Source organism: Mus musculus, chromosome 4 (assembly GCF_000001635.26).
Source record: "Mus musculus strain C57BL/6J chromosome 4, GRCm38.p6 C57BL/6J".
NCBI lineage: Eukaryota > Metazoa > Chordata > Mammalia > Rodentia > Muridae > Mus > Mus musculus.
Window position 1 is genome coordinate 156,018,564 of NC_000070.6, and position 15,616 is coordinate 156,034,179.

General features: G+C 49.4%; 1 protein-coding gene, 1 long non-coding RNA gene and 1 other non-coding gene across 5 annotated transcripts; 1 reads left to right on the forward strand and 2 right to left on the reverse strand.

The window, feature by feature from the left end:
* Positions 1 to 1,864: 1,864 nt before the first annotated feature.
* Gm16008 (predicted gene 16008) lies at positions 1,865 to 13,099 on the reverse strand. Of its 2 annotated transcripts, NR_169176.1 has the most exons (5): positions 13,015 to 13,099; positions 9,912 to 9,991; positions 5,137 to 5,274; positions 4,828 to 4,877; positions 1,865 to 3,749 (listed from the first exon to the last, which is right to left on the reverse strand). It is a non-coding gene; the product is annotated as a predicted gene 16008 (long non-coding RNA). The 2 variants fall into 2 exon arrangements; NR_040563.1 differs by lacking the exons at positions 9,912 to 9,991; positions 13,015 to 13,099 and having other exon boundaries at positions 3,082 to 3,749; positions 5,137 to 5,261.
* Gm25982 lies at positions 4,495 to 4,605 on the reverse strand. The gene has a single exon (XR_003955462.1). It is a non-coding gene; the product is annotated as a U6 spliceosomal RNA (small nuclear RNA).
* Positions 7,759 to 10,331, forward strand: Tnfrsf18 (tumor necrosis factor receptor superfamily, member 18). Of its 2 annotated transcripts, NM_009400.3 has the most exons (5): positions 7,759 to 7,974; positions 8,753 to 8,875; positions 9,399 to 9,486; positions 9,658 to 9,860; positions 9,932 to 10,331. In NM_009400.3, exons 1-5 carry the CDS (start codon positions 7,824 to 7,826, stop codon positions 10,051 to 10,053), a joined length of 687 nt encoding a protein of 228 aa, NP_033426.1. In that variant the 5' UTR covers positions 7,759 to 7,823; the 3' UTR covers positions 10,054 to 10,331. The 2 variants fall into 2 exon arrangements, with proteins under 2 accessions (NP_033426.1, NP_068820.1); NM_021985.3 differs by lacking the exon at positions 9,658 to 9,860.
* Positions 13,100 to 15,616: the final 2,517 nt, after the last annotated feature.

Here is a 15,616-nt window from a genome sequence, read left to right on the forward strand (position 1 = left end):
ATGTCTCTGTTTATAACTTCCTGCTACACACAGCACAATTAATGGCTTAAAACAGAAGTGGGAAATGTACAACAGTTTTGAGAATTCTAGAATTCTGGTCTCTTAAAAGCACAGAAATATAAGAATGTGTTTTTGTTTTAATCCCAGGTGTAGGGATATGGGGCTGCTTTGAACTGTCAGCAGCAACTGACCTTCATTTGCCTGGTGCTCTAGCAGAGGCACGGTTTTGCCAGCTACAGATAGTTTCTGCAATTGTGTGACATTTGGAATTCTGGGAACTTTTCAGAGAGTATATAAATGCTAGAGCCCCGAGAGGTGGGGTTGGTGGTTGGTGGTTGGTCAGGGAATTAGTAGTTGTAGTGGTGCTCAAAGAAGAAACAAGAGAAAGAAATTAGATTCAGAGCTCTCTATCTCTCCCCCATCCTTCTTTCTCCTAATAATGAGTGAAACTGTGGGGTGGGGGTGGGGATAAAGGTTGGGCAAAAGAATAACCCACAATATAGTAAAGATCAGCTACAGTCCTCGGGGACTGGCTAGATACTACCTTAGGAATCTCTGGAAATTGAATCTATGGCCATGACTCCATGTAGCAGCCAATCAGCCAACTGGGTTAGAAAACAGAAGGCTACTACTTGAGCCAAGTCTCATCTGTCCTGAGATCATTTATTCTCTAGAAACAAATGTTCTTTGACACAAACACAGATGCTTTATATAAAATAGACCTGAGGACCCAGATCATTGCTCCCTCTACTAAAAAGGGGTTCTAGGAACAGCATCTGGGAATTGCAGTGTTTCCCAAGAAATATAGGCACTCTGAAACTCAATGAACTAAAGGCAGAAGGTTCCAAGCTACTTGTGGAAGTAGACAAGTGGTTCTGTGAAGTGGAAACTTAAAGGTTCTTTGGAAAGTCGATTGTGTGGGGTTTTGCTGGGCAAACGTGAAGGAGCATTTAGCTGAAGTGGACACAGGTGAAAGGCTAAGGCGGACTCATGAAGGAACGTTTCGCTGAAGCAGACACAGAAGAAAGGACGTTCTGCTAAAGCAAGCCCATGAAAGGACACGTGATGAAGGGTTCTTCATTAGCAACAGGCATGTGTTGGTCAGCTTCATGTTGTGTATTTAAGCTCCATTTGTTGGGACTCCATTGAGAGAAAAGCCCCAAAAAACTTCTGGTGGTGTGCTGCAGTTTCTTGCCTCTTGGGCTGATTGGTAGAGTGATGTCAACTGAGACAGACGCACTTGCTGAGGTAAGACCCGTGGAGGACCCGTGATGTTTGGAGGGACAGTGACCGAGGCTGAGCCTGGCTTGCTGGTACAGCTAGCTGTGCACTGCTTGTGGATCTCGCGTCTTTACTTATCCTTGCTTCACTGAGAGACACAGCCAAGAGCTTCTCCTGGTGTCCCTCCAGGTCCCTCCTGCTGAGGCCTGGCTGTCTCTGCTAGGTAGTGCCACCGCTGCTTATTCTTGTTTGCTGTGGCAACTCTACCAAACTGGACTGCTGGGGTATCCAGGAAGTGTTTGCGAGTGGATCGAGCTGCCGCTGCCGACCTGTGAACTGAACTGCCGGTTTCCAGTCAACACAGATGGGAGTCACTGCAAAGAACCTTTCCAAACAGGTCCACTTCCCCCATATTCTTTCTTTTTCACTACCTCTGGTGGGTGGTGGGCTTAAAGGGAGGTTAAAGCGTTGAAGAATCATCATTAAAAATAAGATTTGAAAAAAATTAAAGTTCTAGTTTGTAGCAGTAAATTGTTAAATCTGCTCTATGCTCCTGGCGGGTATGCTCGTCCTCTATGCCTGCTCAAATGTTTTGGATTCATGAGTGAGTGAAACGCACCCACACGCGCACACACAACCTTTGTATTTTTTAAAAAAGATTTTATTTATTTTATGTATATGAGTATACTGTAGCTGTCTTCCGACAACTAGAAGGCATCAGATCCCTTTACAGATGGTTGTGAGCCACCATGTGGTTGCTGGGATTTGAACGCAGGACTTCTGAAAGAGCAGTTAGTGCTATTAGCTGCTGATCCATCTCTCCAGCCCTCAACCTTTGTATTTTAATATGCCTTAACTACCACAGTGGCTGGGTCACTCTTGAACCTCCACATGGTTAACACAGACCCTCTGATATTACAAGGTAATACTTACTAAATTTGTCTTTGCTGCTCTGAACCCTTCTGGGCAGCCCTGGGACCACTTTTCCCTTTGCATGTACATCTTGCCCATCTCTCCCTCCTCCACCTTCCCTGTGTGATCTGTCTCCTATACCCTTGTCGTGGCTGAATCCTCTCTTCCTCTTTCCTCTGCATTTCTTGCTCTGGAATCCTGAAAGTCCCACCTCTGTCCCCTGCCAAGCCATTGGCCACTGGCAACTTTATTTCCCAATCGGAGCCAACTGGGGTCAGGGACCCTCAGTGTAGATGAGCAGGATCCTGTGGGATTTTGAGAGTCAAATGAACACAAATAGCATTAGAACCAACCCACAACAACAGTTATTCATAATCAAATGAAACCAGAAGCCAAAAGGGCAAAGATTGGTGTCATGTAGTACATGTTAAGAGTCAACTAGATGTAGGACTGGAAAGATGGCTCAGCAATTAAGAGCACTTGTTGCTCTTCCAGAGGACCCTGGTTCAATTCCCAGCACCCACATGGCAGCTCACCACTATCTGTAACTCCAGCTGCAAAGGAGCCAACAGCCTCAGAGATACACACAGACAACACCAATGCACATAAAATTAACAATAAATATGTAACTTTAAAAAAGAGTCACTATATGGCCAAATGTGGTGGCACATACTGGGAAGACAGAGGCAGTTGGATCCACATAGTAAGTTTCAGGTTGGCCAGGACTACATAGTGAGACCCTGTCTCAAAACAAACAAATGAACACCAAAACAAAAACCAAAAAAAGTCACTAGACATCCTGGTGGGGTGTGGAGTGCTGTGCTGCGTCAGCTGTACTTTGAAGCATAAGAAGATGTAAAGATGGCTGTTTCCTGTCTCTTGCCACTGGAGGTCACTGGCCTGGTGTTATAGGAACATTTGGTCACCCTCCCCATCTTTTTTTACTTGGCCTACCTGTGGCCAGATATGATGAACTTGAGCCACCACTTCTGCATTCAGCAGCCCCCAGCCAAAGGAGACACCCACTGAACTCCTAAATGCCCGTCGTTGGGTGCCTGTGTACAGCCACACCTTAAGTCTGGGGCTGGAGTGAAAGACCAGTCGGCAGCCCCCAGCCCGTAAGGAAGTCATGCCTACAGAGGCCAACAGGAAGCGGGGAGGGTGGAAGGTGGGATTGTAGGAAAGAAGTGTCACCTCCACACTAGGCAGGTCACACCTCCGCCTCCTCCTACTGGGCTCAGGCCTCCAGTCTTCCAGCTGCCTCATTTTGGGGCTGCTGAACCTCTCCCCGAATTGAACACCCAATGTCTATGCCTGGGTTTACTTCCTTTTCATTCTGGTGCTGTCCCACAGTACATTCTCTATACCCCCACCTTATCTCAAAAACTCCCTTTACTGAGGCCCCATGTCAGTCTGGGGATTCCCCACAGGGTCGGACTGCCAGGACCCTCTGCTGCTTGGAACACGTTCACTGAATCCTGTGAAACAAACCACGAGGAAACCCAGGGAGCTGCTCGTCAAATCGAGGAGATAACGGCGAGCAGATGAAAATCTCTCTGCCCACCATCCAGTTTTGGAGCTGCTTGTTCTTGGTAGTAGTCGCTGGCAGTAGGTACCTAGAAGTGGGTGGGACAGGAAGTCTGACATAGGTGCTGACATTTGCTGATGTCATCAGCCTGAAAACATCTCCTCAGGTATAGAGCCTGTATCTTTTGATCTTTGTGGTCCTTGTGTGGTTAGTACAGGAGCATTGTATCTCCTGGAAGCCATGGAGCTAATTAACAGTCTGCACTTCAGAATCGGAGTTGCCTTGCAAGTCTATATCAAGAGGACGTTGCCCACCGCTGAGCTAGAATACAACACCAATGCCCAAACCCCAGTGGGACACCTCTAAAGTACATTGCATGTCTTGCCTAGAGAACAGGGATCCCCAATGCGAGGATATCACGGTTGGTAGGACATACCATGTGCACACACTGCACTCTAGGGTTGAGGCTATTAAGACATGGTCCTGGCTGACTCTTAGGCTTTTGTTTGTTTGTTTGAGACAGGACCCTCTTCGTAACTTTGACTGTCCTGGAACTATCTCACCATTTAGACCAGGCTAGCCTCAAACTTAGAAATACACCTGCCTCTGCCTCCTGAGATTAAATCCAACAGCCTTCTGCTGTAATTAAAAGTGTGCACCACGCTGGGCAGTGGTGGCGCACGCCTTTAACCCCAGCACTTGGGAGGCAGAGGCAGGTGGATTTCTGAGTTCGAGGCCAGCCTGGTCTACAGAGTGAGTTCCAGGACAGCCAGGGCTACACAGAGAAATCCTGTTTCAAAAAAAAAAAAAAGTATACATCACCATGTTCAGCCCCAAATATGGAGTGCTTCATGGATTTTTGTGTCATCCTTGCACAGGGGCGGTGCTAATTTTGAAATTTGTTCTATGTTTATTTAATTTTGGTAGATAAAATTTGTAATCTATTTAAAATTTTTTATTTATTTTTAAAACAATTTTATTAGATATTTTCTTCATTTACATTTCAAATGCTATCCTGAAAGTCCCCTATACCCTCCCCCTGCCCTGCTCCCCAACCTACCCACTCCTGCTTCCTGGCCCTGGCGTTCCCCTGTACTGGGGCCCTCGGCACCTTTATGTAGAGTCAAAGCATGTCGCTTTCCTTCTGTCCTTGTAACCAGACCCACCTCCTTGGCCAGGAACTGCAGAAGTTTCTCAAAGAAGAGGTTCTGGGGGGCTGGAGAGATGGTTCAGTGATTAAGAGCACTGACGACTCTTCTAGAGGATCAAGGCTCAATTCCCAGCAACCACTCACAACTGTCTGTAACTTCCAGATCTAACATCCCTGCACAGGCATACATGCAGGCAAAATACCAATGCATATACATATAAAAAATAATAAAAGAGGTTCTGCTGAGGTTGGCCTAGAGTAGAGTACCCAGAGCCCCCTCAATACACCGCAGAGACCCGGGCTGCCACTCAAGAAGCTTACACACCTGACAACAGACATCAAAAGGGTCGCATAGTTAGCTGGCAACGTCAACTTTTTTACTTCGTCAGCCTCCTCCAACTGCAGTTTAAAAGGGCGTCAGACCAGGTTTCCCGGGTCTATCACAATCACAATGGCCTCCCACCTGTGAACACAACCATAGTGAAAAGGAAACTTAAGGGTTCTTTGGAAAGGCGGTTGGATGGGGTTTTACTGGGGCAATCACGTTGAAGGAATGTTTCATTAAAGTGGACACAGGGGGCTGGAGAGAAGGCTCAGCGGTTAAGAGCACTGACTGCTCTTCCAAAGGTCCTGAGTTCAAATCCCAACAACCACATGGTGGCTCCCAACCATCTGTAATGAGATCTGACGCCCTCTTCTGGAGTGTCTGAAGACAGCTACAGTGTACTTACATATAATAAATAAATAAATATTTAAAATAAAATAAAGTGGACACAGGTGTGCAAAGCTAAGGCGGACTCTTGAAGCAGACACAGGAGAGAGGATGCCCTGCTAAAGCAAGCGCATGAAAGGACACGTGATGAAGGATTCTTTGCTAATTACAGGCATGCTTTCCTTCAGCACGTGGAGGACACATGATATTTGGAGGGAGTAAAAATAGGACTCCACCGAGTGTTGGAGAGAGAGCTTGGCTTGCTGATACATCTAGCTGTACACCGCTCATGTGTCTTGAGTCTTCACTGATCTTTGCTTCCCTGAGAGAGACAGAGCCAAGAACTTCTAGTGTTTCTGTTAGTCCTTCCTGGCCTGGCTGGCTGCTAGGGCATGTCACCGCTGTTGCTAACCTGACTCTACTGAACTGGTGTATCTGTGAAGTGTTTGCAAGTAGACCTAGCTGCGACTGCCTGCTGACCTGTGAACTGAACTGCCGATTTCCAGACAACACAGACAGGAGTTGCTCCAAAGAACCTTTCTAAACAGAGCCACGTCCCCTGTGTCCTTTCTTTCCCACTATGTCTGGTGGGTGGTGGGCTACAAGGGAAGTTAACGCATTTAAGAACCATCATTGGGCTGGTGAGATGGCTCAGTGGGTAAGAGCACCCGACTGCTCTTCCGAAGGTCAGGAGTTCAAATCCCAGCAACCACATGGTGGCTCACAACCATCCGATCACGAGATCTGACTCCCTCTTCTGGAGTGTCTGAAGACAGCTACAGTGTACTTATATATAATAAATAAATAAATAACTCTTTAAAAAAAAAAAAAAAAGAATTAAAAAAAAAAAAAAAAAAGAACCATCATTAAAAGTAAGGGTGAAAAAATTAAAGTTACACCACAGTTATATCCTGAGATGTTCAAATTCACCCTCGGTCCTCCCAACAGTCCTCACTATGTTTCCCTGTGCTTATTCAGCTGGAAGATGTGGGAAGTAAGGCTGAGTACAGCAGAGGACTCCTGACAGAGGCAGGGTTCCAGAACCGTCAGTGGCCACACGAAGAAGCTGTTAGGAGACTCCCAGCACAGCATTGGCTCTCTTTCAGACCCCAGATTAGGCACAAACTACACACAAACACCTGTTCTCACAGAGAGATTCTTTACTAAGCAGGGAAGAAAAGTTAAAGTGGTTGTTTTCTGACTCAGGCACAAAAACAGCAGCAAATGACCTTTCACATGTAATTTTTGTTTGTTTGTTTGTTTGTTTGTTTTTTGAGAAAGGGTTTCTCTGTGTAGCCCTGGCTGTCCTGGAACTCACTCTGTAGACCAGGCTGGCCTCGAACTCAGAAATCTGCCTGCCTCTGCCTCCCGAGTGCTGGGATTAAAGGCGAGCGCCACCACACCCGGCTTCACATGCAATTTTTAAGAAGAGAAAAAGGGGAGGCCTGTGTTAGAATGGATTAGGATGCAGTGGTATATTTTAATTGGGCATGTTAATTAGTTGAACCAAAGGGGTTTTTTGATTGCTGGACTTCAATACTTTGATAGCGGAACCTTGGCAGTCAGCCTCCGGAGGAGGAAATGGCCAAATAAGAGAAAAGACCTTGGTGGGCAGGTAACCCTGAGTTTAGGGGTGTAATCTAGCCAGTCAGAGAGAATGGAAGAGAAGGGCAAGGCCTGTCAGAGCCATGCTGGCCATGTTCAAGAAAATGAGGCTCACCTGTATCTGGGACTCCTTTCTTGTTGTCTAAAATTGTGTGAGGAAGTGAACAAAAGTGGCTCCAGGGAGAGCCAAGCTGGAACTGCCAAGGCTAGACCTGGGCAGGCCACACCGCCCATGGCTTCATGTACTTGCTAGGAATACCTACTTTATGATGATCTTCTTAACGAGGCATGGTGTGTGCTCTGGACTCCTCTCGCTGGCTCTCCTAGTTTCCCAGGCTTAGAGGAACTTCCTGGGGCAGAAGGGGGAAGGGGGTAGTTTTATACAATAAGGGGTGCCCACAGGTGGCAGCAGTGGCACATGTGAATGGGCATCCTTTTCCTCTGTAGCCTAGCCAGGGCGAGTTTGCTGGAGTTGGGAGAGGCATGTAGGGGTTAGGAGATGTCCAGAAAGGGGATAGCTCTGCTCTACACTTCACAGAAGGCCTTTACAAACACCTCAGATGTCTGCCGGAAACTGGAGGTGGAGCTGGCCTGAAGCCCAGTCTGAGGGGTGGGGACAGAGGCAGAGGCAGAGACAAGGCAAGTTGGAGCGGGAACTCCTGAAATCAGCCGACAGAAGACTCAGGAGAAGCACTATGGGGGCATGGGCCATGCTGTATGGAGTCTCGATGCTCTGTGTGCTGGACCTAGGTCAGCCGAGTGTAGTTGAGGAGCCTGGCTGTGGCCCTGGCAAGGTTCAGAACGGAAGTGGCAACAACACTCGCTGCTGCAGCCTGTATGCTCCAGGTAAGGCAAGGAGGAGAGTGGGACTCAGGCTGTAGAGCAGCGCCCTTCCCGACACTCATATGAGGAGGCTGGGCACAGGGCACATGTGAGTTGGTAGGTAAATCTTTGAGTCTGGAGCTCTGATAAGGAGGTAGAGGGACAACTTCCTCTCAGAATGTGGGAGCAGAGGCAAAAGAGGCTGGGAACTTCTCCCTGAAGAAGGATTGGGGATCCAAGATGAAAGAGGACCATCTGTTAGGTGGACCAAACCTTAGCCATCACTGAAGATACTCTTTGTCTGGGTTGGAGTCTCAACATTTCCTCTGGTTTGTCCACTGACTGTGACTTACAATTGTAGGTGTAGGACAGTCTGTGGACCAAAGAAGAATATCTCAGCACCTCACCTTGCCACACTTCTGGTATAGAAAGGGGCAGCTCTGAAGCCCCATGTCTCTGAGATAGAGATGTGGATATCAGTGAAGGCAGCTGATGAGGTTGTTCTAGTCCCTTGAGGGGCAATATGGGGTGAGAATGGGGCAGCATGGGCCCAGGGCCCATAGGAAGCCCCAGGTGACTCCCACATCCAATGGAACTTACGAAACCACAACTTTAGAGCAGTGGGAGGTATATATGCTAGCTGTCAGCCAACTGAAATGAAACAGTGAACTAGACAAAGCTTAGGGTCTTGCAATTGGGGTTGATTGAGAATGGAGCCATAGCACCCTAAATACTTGAAGGATCAGTAGAAGCTCTGGAGAAGGGGCTCTGTCTAATGGCTGAGGCTCTTATTCTTGTCCAGGCAAGGAGGACTGTCCAAAAGAAAGGTGCATATGTGTCACACCTGAGTACCACTGTGGAGACCCTCAGTGCAAGATCTGCAAGCACTACCCCTGCCAACCAGGCCAGAGGGTGGAGTCTCAAGGTATGTTCCTAGGGGACTGATAAAAGCCACAGACAATCATGAGTTGGACCTAGGGCCAAGCTGATATACCCAGTGAGCATGTGTAGACATGTAAGAATGTTTGCAGATAGAGCTCTCACGGGTGCATCTTCTAGGTAGGCAAAGACCTACATCCTAGATTCTAGAAGGGATAGGTGGGTCAAGTGGTCTCTGGGTACCCGAGCCCTTCTTCTTAGGCAGGAATGGTCCATCGTGAGGGTGGGGATGTCTTCTCAGGGATGTTGGTGAGAGGCTGTGGGGAGCTGCCCAGGTGCTGGTCTGCTCTCAGACTATTATTATTCTGACTATGGTCAGATCTTACCACCAATCCTGTCCGTCTTCATAGGGACCAATGTATCATGCCAGTTCTAGAATAGGCACACATGGTAAGCAATAGCTTATTCAGGCCCTAGACCTGTGGACATTAGACCTGGTGAATAGATAGACCCTTGTCTGACTCCTTCTTCATTAACTTCAGGGGTCCTAATATTCTGTCTATCCACAGGGGATATTGTGTTTGGCTTCCGGTGTGTTGCCTGTGCCATGGGCACCTTCTCCGCAGGTCGTGACGGTCACTGCAGACTTTGGACCAAGTAAGTCCTGGATGAGTAGCCTAGGCCCGTTCTAAGAAAGCCTCCCCTATCCCTTTCTTGCAGTGACCACCAGAGAACCCCCATTCTTCTCCCAAATGGCTTAGGGGACAGCAGTCCTTCTAGTGTGGTCCCTTTGGTAACCAATCCTGACAGTGTCTGTCTGTGTCCCAGCTGTTCTCAGTTTGGATTTCTCACCATGTTCCCTGGGAACAAGACCCACAATGCTGTGTGCATCCCGGAGCCACTGCCCACTGAGCAATACGGCCATTTGACTGTCATCTTCCTGGTCATGGCTGCATGCATTTTCTTCCTAACCACAGTCCAGCTCGGCCTGCACATATGGCAGCTGAGGAGGCAACACATGTGTCCTCGAGGTCAGTTGTGTCCCAGGGAAGGGGAAAATGTGTCTCAGGCCCCTCACTTACCGCACGCAGTTTTACTACAGAGACCCAGCCATTCGCGGAGGTGCAGTTGTCAGCTGAGGATGCTTGCAGCTTCCAGTTCCCTGAGGAGGAACGCGGGGAGCAGACAGAAGAAAAGTGTCATCTGGGGGGTCGGTGGCCATGAGGCCTGGTCTTCCTCTGTGCCCCAAGCCAGACGCTACAAGACTTGCCCAGCTATACCCTTGGTGAGAGCAGGGGCCATGTTCTGCACCCTTCCCTGGGCCTGGCCCTGCTCCCCTCAACAGTGGCGGAAGTGGGTGTATGAGAGCGGTGAGTTACGATTGGGCCCTATGGCTGCCTTTCTCATTTGACAGCTCTGTTGGAGTAGGGTCTTTGGGCCCACCAAGAGCACCACGTTTAGCACAAGATCTTGTACAAGAATAAATACTTGTCTAGTAACCTGAGTGGCTGTGTCCTAAGGACGGAGGAAAGGAAGGAGCCCAGAGTTGCATTGAGGGACACCCTTTGTCATCCTATGCCCACAGTCATTTCCAGAGTGAAATATCTTGGCAGACAAAGAAAGCCTCCTGCCTCTAAGCCTGATGAATTGAGTTGGATTTCTGGGAACCACAGTAGGAGATTCTGCTAATGCCAACAAATTATCCTCTGATTTCCCACATGCCTACACACACACACACACACACACACACACACACACACACACACACACATTCATGCCCACACAAATAAATGTAATGAAAGCTTTAATATTTTAATGGGAAAAGCGTCTGAGGCCTGTCCTCAGTGCTCCCTCTTGGTGGTAGTGGTGGCACAAGTCAAGGTTAATCTTGGCCACAAACCCTTAGTAGAGACCATCAAGCTAAGGAGGCTTTCGGAAAGTGATACTCTATACTGAATACCTGTCTTTGCTTCTCTTTTTTAAAATTTATATGTGTATTTATTGCGCCTTTGTAAGTTTCCATGTATCATGTGTAACTTTTTGGAGCAGGGGATATGGACAGTTGTGAGCCACCATGTGGGTGCTGGGAACTGAATCCAGGTCCTCTGGGAGAGGAGCAAGTGCTCTTACTGCTGAGCCAGCTCTCCTGTCTCTCTCTTGGCTTTTTGTTCCAATCCTTTCCCTCACTTCCGTCTGGCATGTATTGGGCAGCCGTGTGGTAAGCATGTAGTTTGGGGCTACTGCCCTTTGGACGCGATGCCTGTGGAAACTGGAGTTTGACGTCACTTTAGGGCATTCGCCCCGGCCTAAATGCTTCAGACTTAGGCTTTGTCAGGTTCCATACTGAGCAGTATCTGGGATGAGGCAAATTCTCTGAAGTGGATAGTTTAGACTCTGAGGCATTCCCAGCAAAGCGTCTTTCCCTCTTCATGGTAGTTGTTGGGGCTGCTCATAGAAAGACTGAATAAGAGCTGCCATCACCATCATCACCATCATCACCACCATCATCACCATCATCATCACCATCATCACCATCATCATCATCACCATCACCATCACCATCATCACCACCATCATCACCATCATCATCACCATCACCATCACCACCATCACCATCACCACCATCACCACCACCATCACCATCACCATCATCACCATCACCATCACCATCATCACCATCACCATCACCATCATCACCATCACCATCACCATCACCATCATCACCATCACCACCATCACCACCATCACCACCATCATCAAGCCAGTGCACACCTGTAATCCCAGCACTTGGGAAGCAGAGGCACTCAGATCTCCGAAGTCTGAGGCCACACTGGTCAGTGAACTCCAAGAGAGCCACAGCTACATAGTGAGACCCTATCTCAAAGGAAACAAAAATCAATAAGGCCATCTTGGCTTGATGTCCAGGGAGTAGCAGGCCAGGAGGAAGGAATCTCAGCTGCACACTCGAGGCATCTGCACACCTGGACACTTCCTCAGCCCATCCCCCACTTTAATGCCGACTGTCTTACCTCATAGCAGGTAAAGGGCGACTTGGGGTGAGGTGGGGTGGACATGCAGCCTCTGATGCTAACAGCCACATCCACACACAGGCTCCTGGGGGAGACTAGAAGAGGAGGTGGAAAAAAATTGCCACGGAAGTGGACGACATTGGGATCGGAATACAAATTGCTCAGGGCCACATGAAGCCCCTTAGAGATGTATCAGCACCCTCATTGCCTGCAACTGCCTCTTCTGTCCCCTACTGGGTGGGTGAGGAGTCACATACGAGCTACAAGGCTAGAATCAGCCTGGAGAGGGAGGCAAGGTCTGGGAGCGTCTCCCAACTTGCCCATCACACCTCTAGATTGGCTGAGCCGTCGACAGTTACACTGGAAACACCACAGGTGGGACATCCCCAAACAGATGACGTGTGTGCAAATACCCACAGGCTGTATGTGCTGGAAACCCCTCCTGTGGGCGGCTGATGGGTGTGATAGTGGGATGGCAGGGGATTCTGCAGGGTGGGGTGAGGGGTGTCGTCTTTGCTGTATCCTTGCCTTGAAGCCAGCAGCCTGCATTCCACTCACGTCCACCCCAGGGGCATGAGATGAGCCGTGCCAGCCTGTGAGTTAGATCTGGGGATTTCCACTAAGAACTGTGAGCTGTGCAGGGTCTGTGCAGGTCCCAAGGGCTGAGGCTGAGGGCCTGTAGCTGAGGGACAGTGCCCGTGACGGCAAGAAGGGGAGTGTGAAATCCAGGGGTGCTAGAATGTAGGGAACAGGACCTGATGAAAATATTCTGCTGCAGAAACCTCCTACCATCCAAACAGAGACCACTTCAGCACCCTCCTCCTGAAGTACTTGCCCATCTGCATAGGCTGGCAACCACAACAGCTAGGTGTAGTGTAGCAGTAGGTTGTTAATCCGTTCTAAACGCCCCTCCCGGATGGGTGCCTGTGTGCTTCTGACCACCCACTAAAATCCAGAAAGAAAGATACACACGCAGCCTTATTTTTAATGTGCCCTAAGCAGGTCAATGGCTAGGCCACTCCCTAACTCCAAATGGCTTACACACACACAGCCCTCCAACGTTCATGCGTTAATACTTAACAATCTATATTTCACCTTTGCTGCCCTAGGTCCTGCCGGGCAACCCTCCCTGGGGCCACTTTCCCCCTGTACCTACATGCCATGTTTCCAGGGTGGTCCGTCTCCTACCCTCTGCTCCTGGCCAAATCCCCTCTTCTTCCTCAGTCCCTTCCCAGGGATCCTAAAGGTCCCGCCTCTGTCTCCCTGCCCAGCCATTGGCCACCGGTAACTTTATTGACCAGTCAAAAAACCAACGGGGAACAGGCTTCCTTTAGTCCTACGTGGGGGTGGGGGGCACAGCCAACATTAGCATGAGAACACAAGCTGCTACCCTGTAGCTCTGCTTGGCCTAGTCCAGCAGGAGGAAAGTCTTGCTGCAATTCCCAGAAACCACTACCCCACAGTAGGTGCTCTCCAGTTCTTCCCGAAAACCACGAGAGCGAGCGCGCGCGTGCATGCACGCACACACACACACACACACGCACGCACGCACGCACGCACGCACGCACACGCACGCACCTTCACCTTGATTTTGTAAGTTTTGTTCAGTTTCAGATAAAGGCTCAGAGGCCATCTCAGTTCCCAGAAATGCTTCCGGCCACAGCTGGTGGCTCCTGCCCAGCCTCCACCCTCTCACTTCTTATTCTTCATGTGGAACATGCCCCAGCCTGACATATGAGATGCCTCTTCCTTTTACAACTCAGCAACCCTTCCCCCAACTCCAGGCTCCTGGCAGCTGTCTAGAGACCTTGAGGGGTAGGTGGGTAATGACTGTCCCTGGCTGCTGAGCTATGCTCCCACTGACTAGCTGGCACTACAAACCTCTAGGTCTTCCCTGTACTGGGCTGGGCTCACATCCCAGAGACTGTCCCTTAGGCAGACGCCAGATCCCTGACTAAGGCAGGCTTAAGTGTGTGTGTGTGTTGTAAAGGTCTGTGCTGGCTGCAGAGACAACAGGAGAGAGAGGGTGAACAGCTCAATTCCCCAGTGTCTTGTGGTGGAGGAAACTTCTTGACAACTCTACTGGTAGGACCACAGGATTCCCTCCAAGGAGAGGAGGAGAGAGAGAGAGAGAGGAGGGTTGGCAGGCACAGTAAGCTGTCAGGAGCTCTATTCTCCTTGGATCACCAACCCCAGTGACAATGTAAGGCCAGACCAGTCTTGATACAACTATCAGCTCCTAAGCCTTGGTTCTGCCATATTGTTGTATTCCTAATGGAGGAATGCCAGGTGGCTAGATGCTCAAATGCCCTACAGCTTTTCACTCCTTAGAGCTCTATGCTGTCCTAAACTCAGGGCTCCTGGAGACTTACGTGTAGGCTAAGGGCTTGGGGACCTGGGAGAGAGTAGATGGGGCCATTACTCCTGTGGGGTGAGTGAGCAGCAACAGATCTGAAATGTTTATTCATTGACATGCTCTGCAGCTGCCAGGAATGAAGGGTAGCAGGTAGCCCAAGCCCTTGGACAGCCCATGGCTGGCAGAGGCCCTGCTTGAACCAGATAGGCTACTGCCAATGGGCATTTATCACATCAGGATCTTAGTAGAGGCTCCGTGTCCCCACAGCAGCAGTGGAAGCATCTCCTTCCTGAGAGCTTTGTCACTTCTGCTGACATCTTACCACCACCCCGAGGGAGGGAGGGGGCGGGAGGCAGGGCTGCAGCTCCATGTAGCAGCTGAGACCAGAAATGTTTATGACACTGGTAATGCCATCAAGGGACACAGCTCTGACTTGGTCAAGGAACTGTGAGGCTATAGAAAATAGAACTCGGAGGTGGCACAGTTGAGAATCCAATGACAGGTGTCTCCAAGGGGCATGGCTATGTAGCACCATGGAAGCCTGCAGAAATGTTGCCCTGACCTCACTAACAGCCCAAGGCCCTAGGGAGACTAGTCTTCATTTTCCTAGCCTCGGTGGACGTCAGATACCCAGAGACTCACAGGCCTGGGGCAGGCTCTTTCCAAGAGGAACCACAATCGGTTATAGGAGACACTGAACTTGGTCACCTTGCACTTCATGCTCTAGGCCACAACAGGAAGACTGGACTTGGAAGAGTAGACTGAAACACCTGGCATGGGACAGGCGGTCTGAATGGAGAAGGGTTGTGGAGGGGGTGGAGAAACGTGGGATGTTCACAAACTAAAGTAAGGTCTCCACGATCATTTCCTCTGTGACCTCACTTTGCCTCTTGTAGCCTCAGTTCCTTGCCAGAGCAGTGGCTGTAGACAGAGCCCTCTAGTGGTGGCCAGGCAGTTGTAGCTTAGAAACCGTGCCACAGTTGAGACTACTGTGCCAGGAAGATTTCCTTATCCACTGAGAGATTTTGCTCCAATACAAAACAGGGATGGCCTGGAGAGATGGCTCAGTGGTTAAGAGCACTGACTGCTCTTCCGAAGGTTCTGAGTTCAAATCCCAGCAACCACATGGTGGCTCACAACCATCCATAATGAGATCTGACGCCCTCTTCTGGTGAGGCTGAATATAGTGCCATTTAGTGTTATTAGATATAAAAATAAATAAAAGAACAGGGACTAGTCTGGCACTCCTCCCACTTTGATGCTTAGGACTAACTAAAGGTCAGAAGGGTTAGGAAGAGGCATCTGCCACCTTGGATATATATGCAAGAGAGGATTCAGGCTGGGAAGGACCTGGAAACCTGTGGGTGGTCCTCTTTGGCCCTCTTTGGTCCTCTTTGGAGTT

Excerpts from the sequence above, each read along its gene's own strand:
- Tnfrsf18 (NM_009400.3), top strand. The coding sequence starts at position 7,824 with ATGGGGGCATGGGCCATGCTGTATGGAGTCTCGATGCTCTGTGTGCTG. Across the intron at positions 8,876-9,398 it reads CCAGAGGGTGGAGTCTCAAG|GGGATATTGTGTTTGGCTTC; the intron begins GTATGTTCCTAG and ends GTCTATCCACAG. Across the intron at positions 9,487-9,657 it reads CACTGCAGACTTTGGACCAA|CTGTTCTCAGTTTGGATTTC; the intron begins GTAAGTCCTGGA and ends TCTGTGTCCCAG.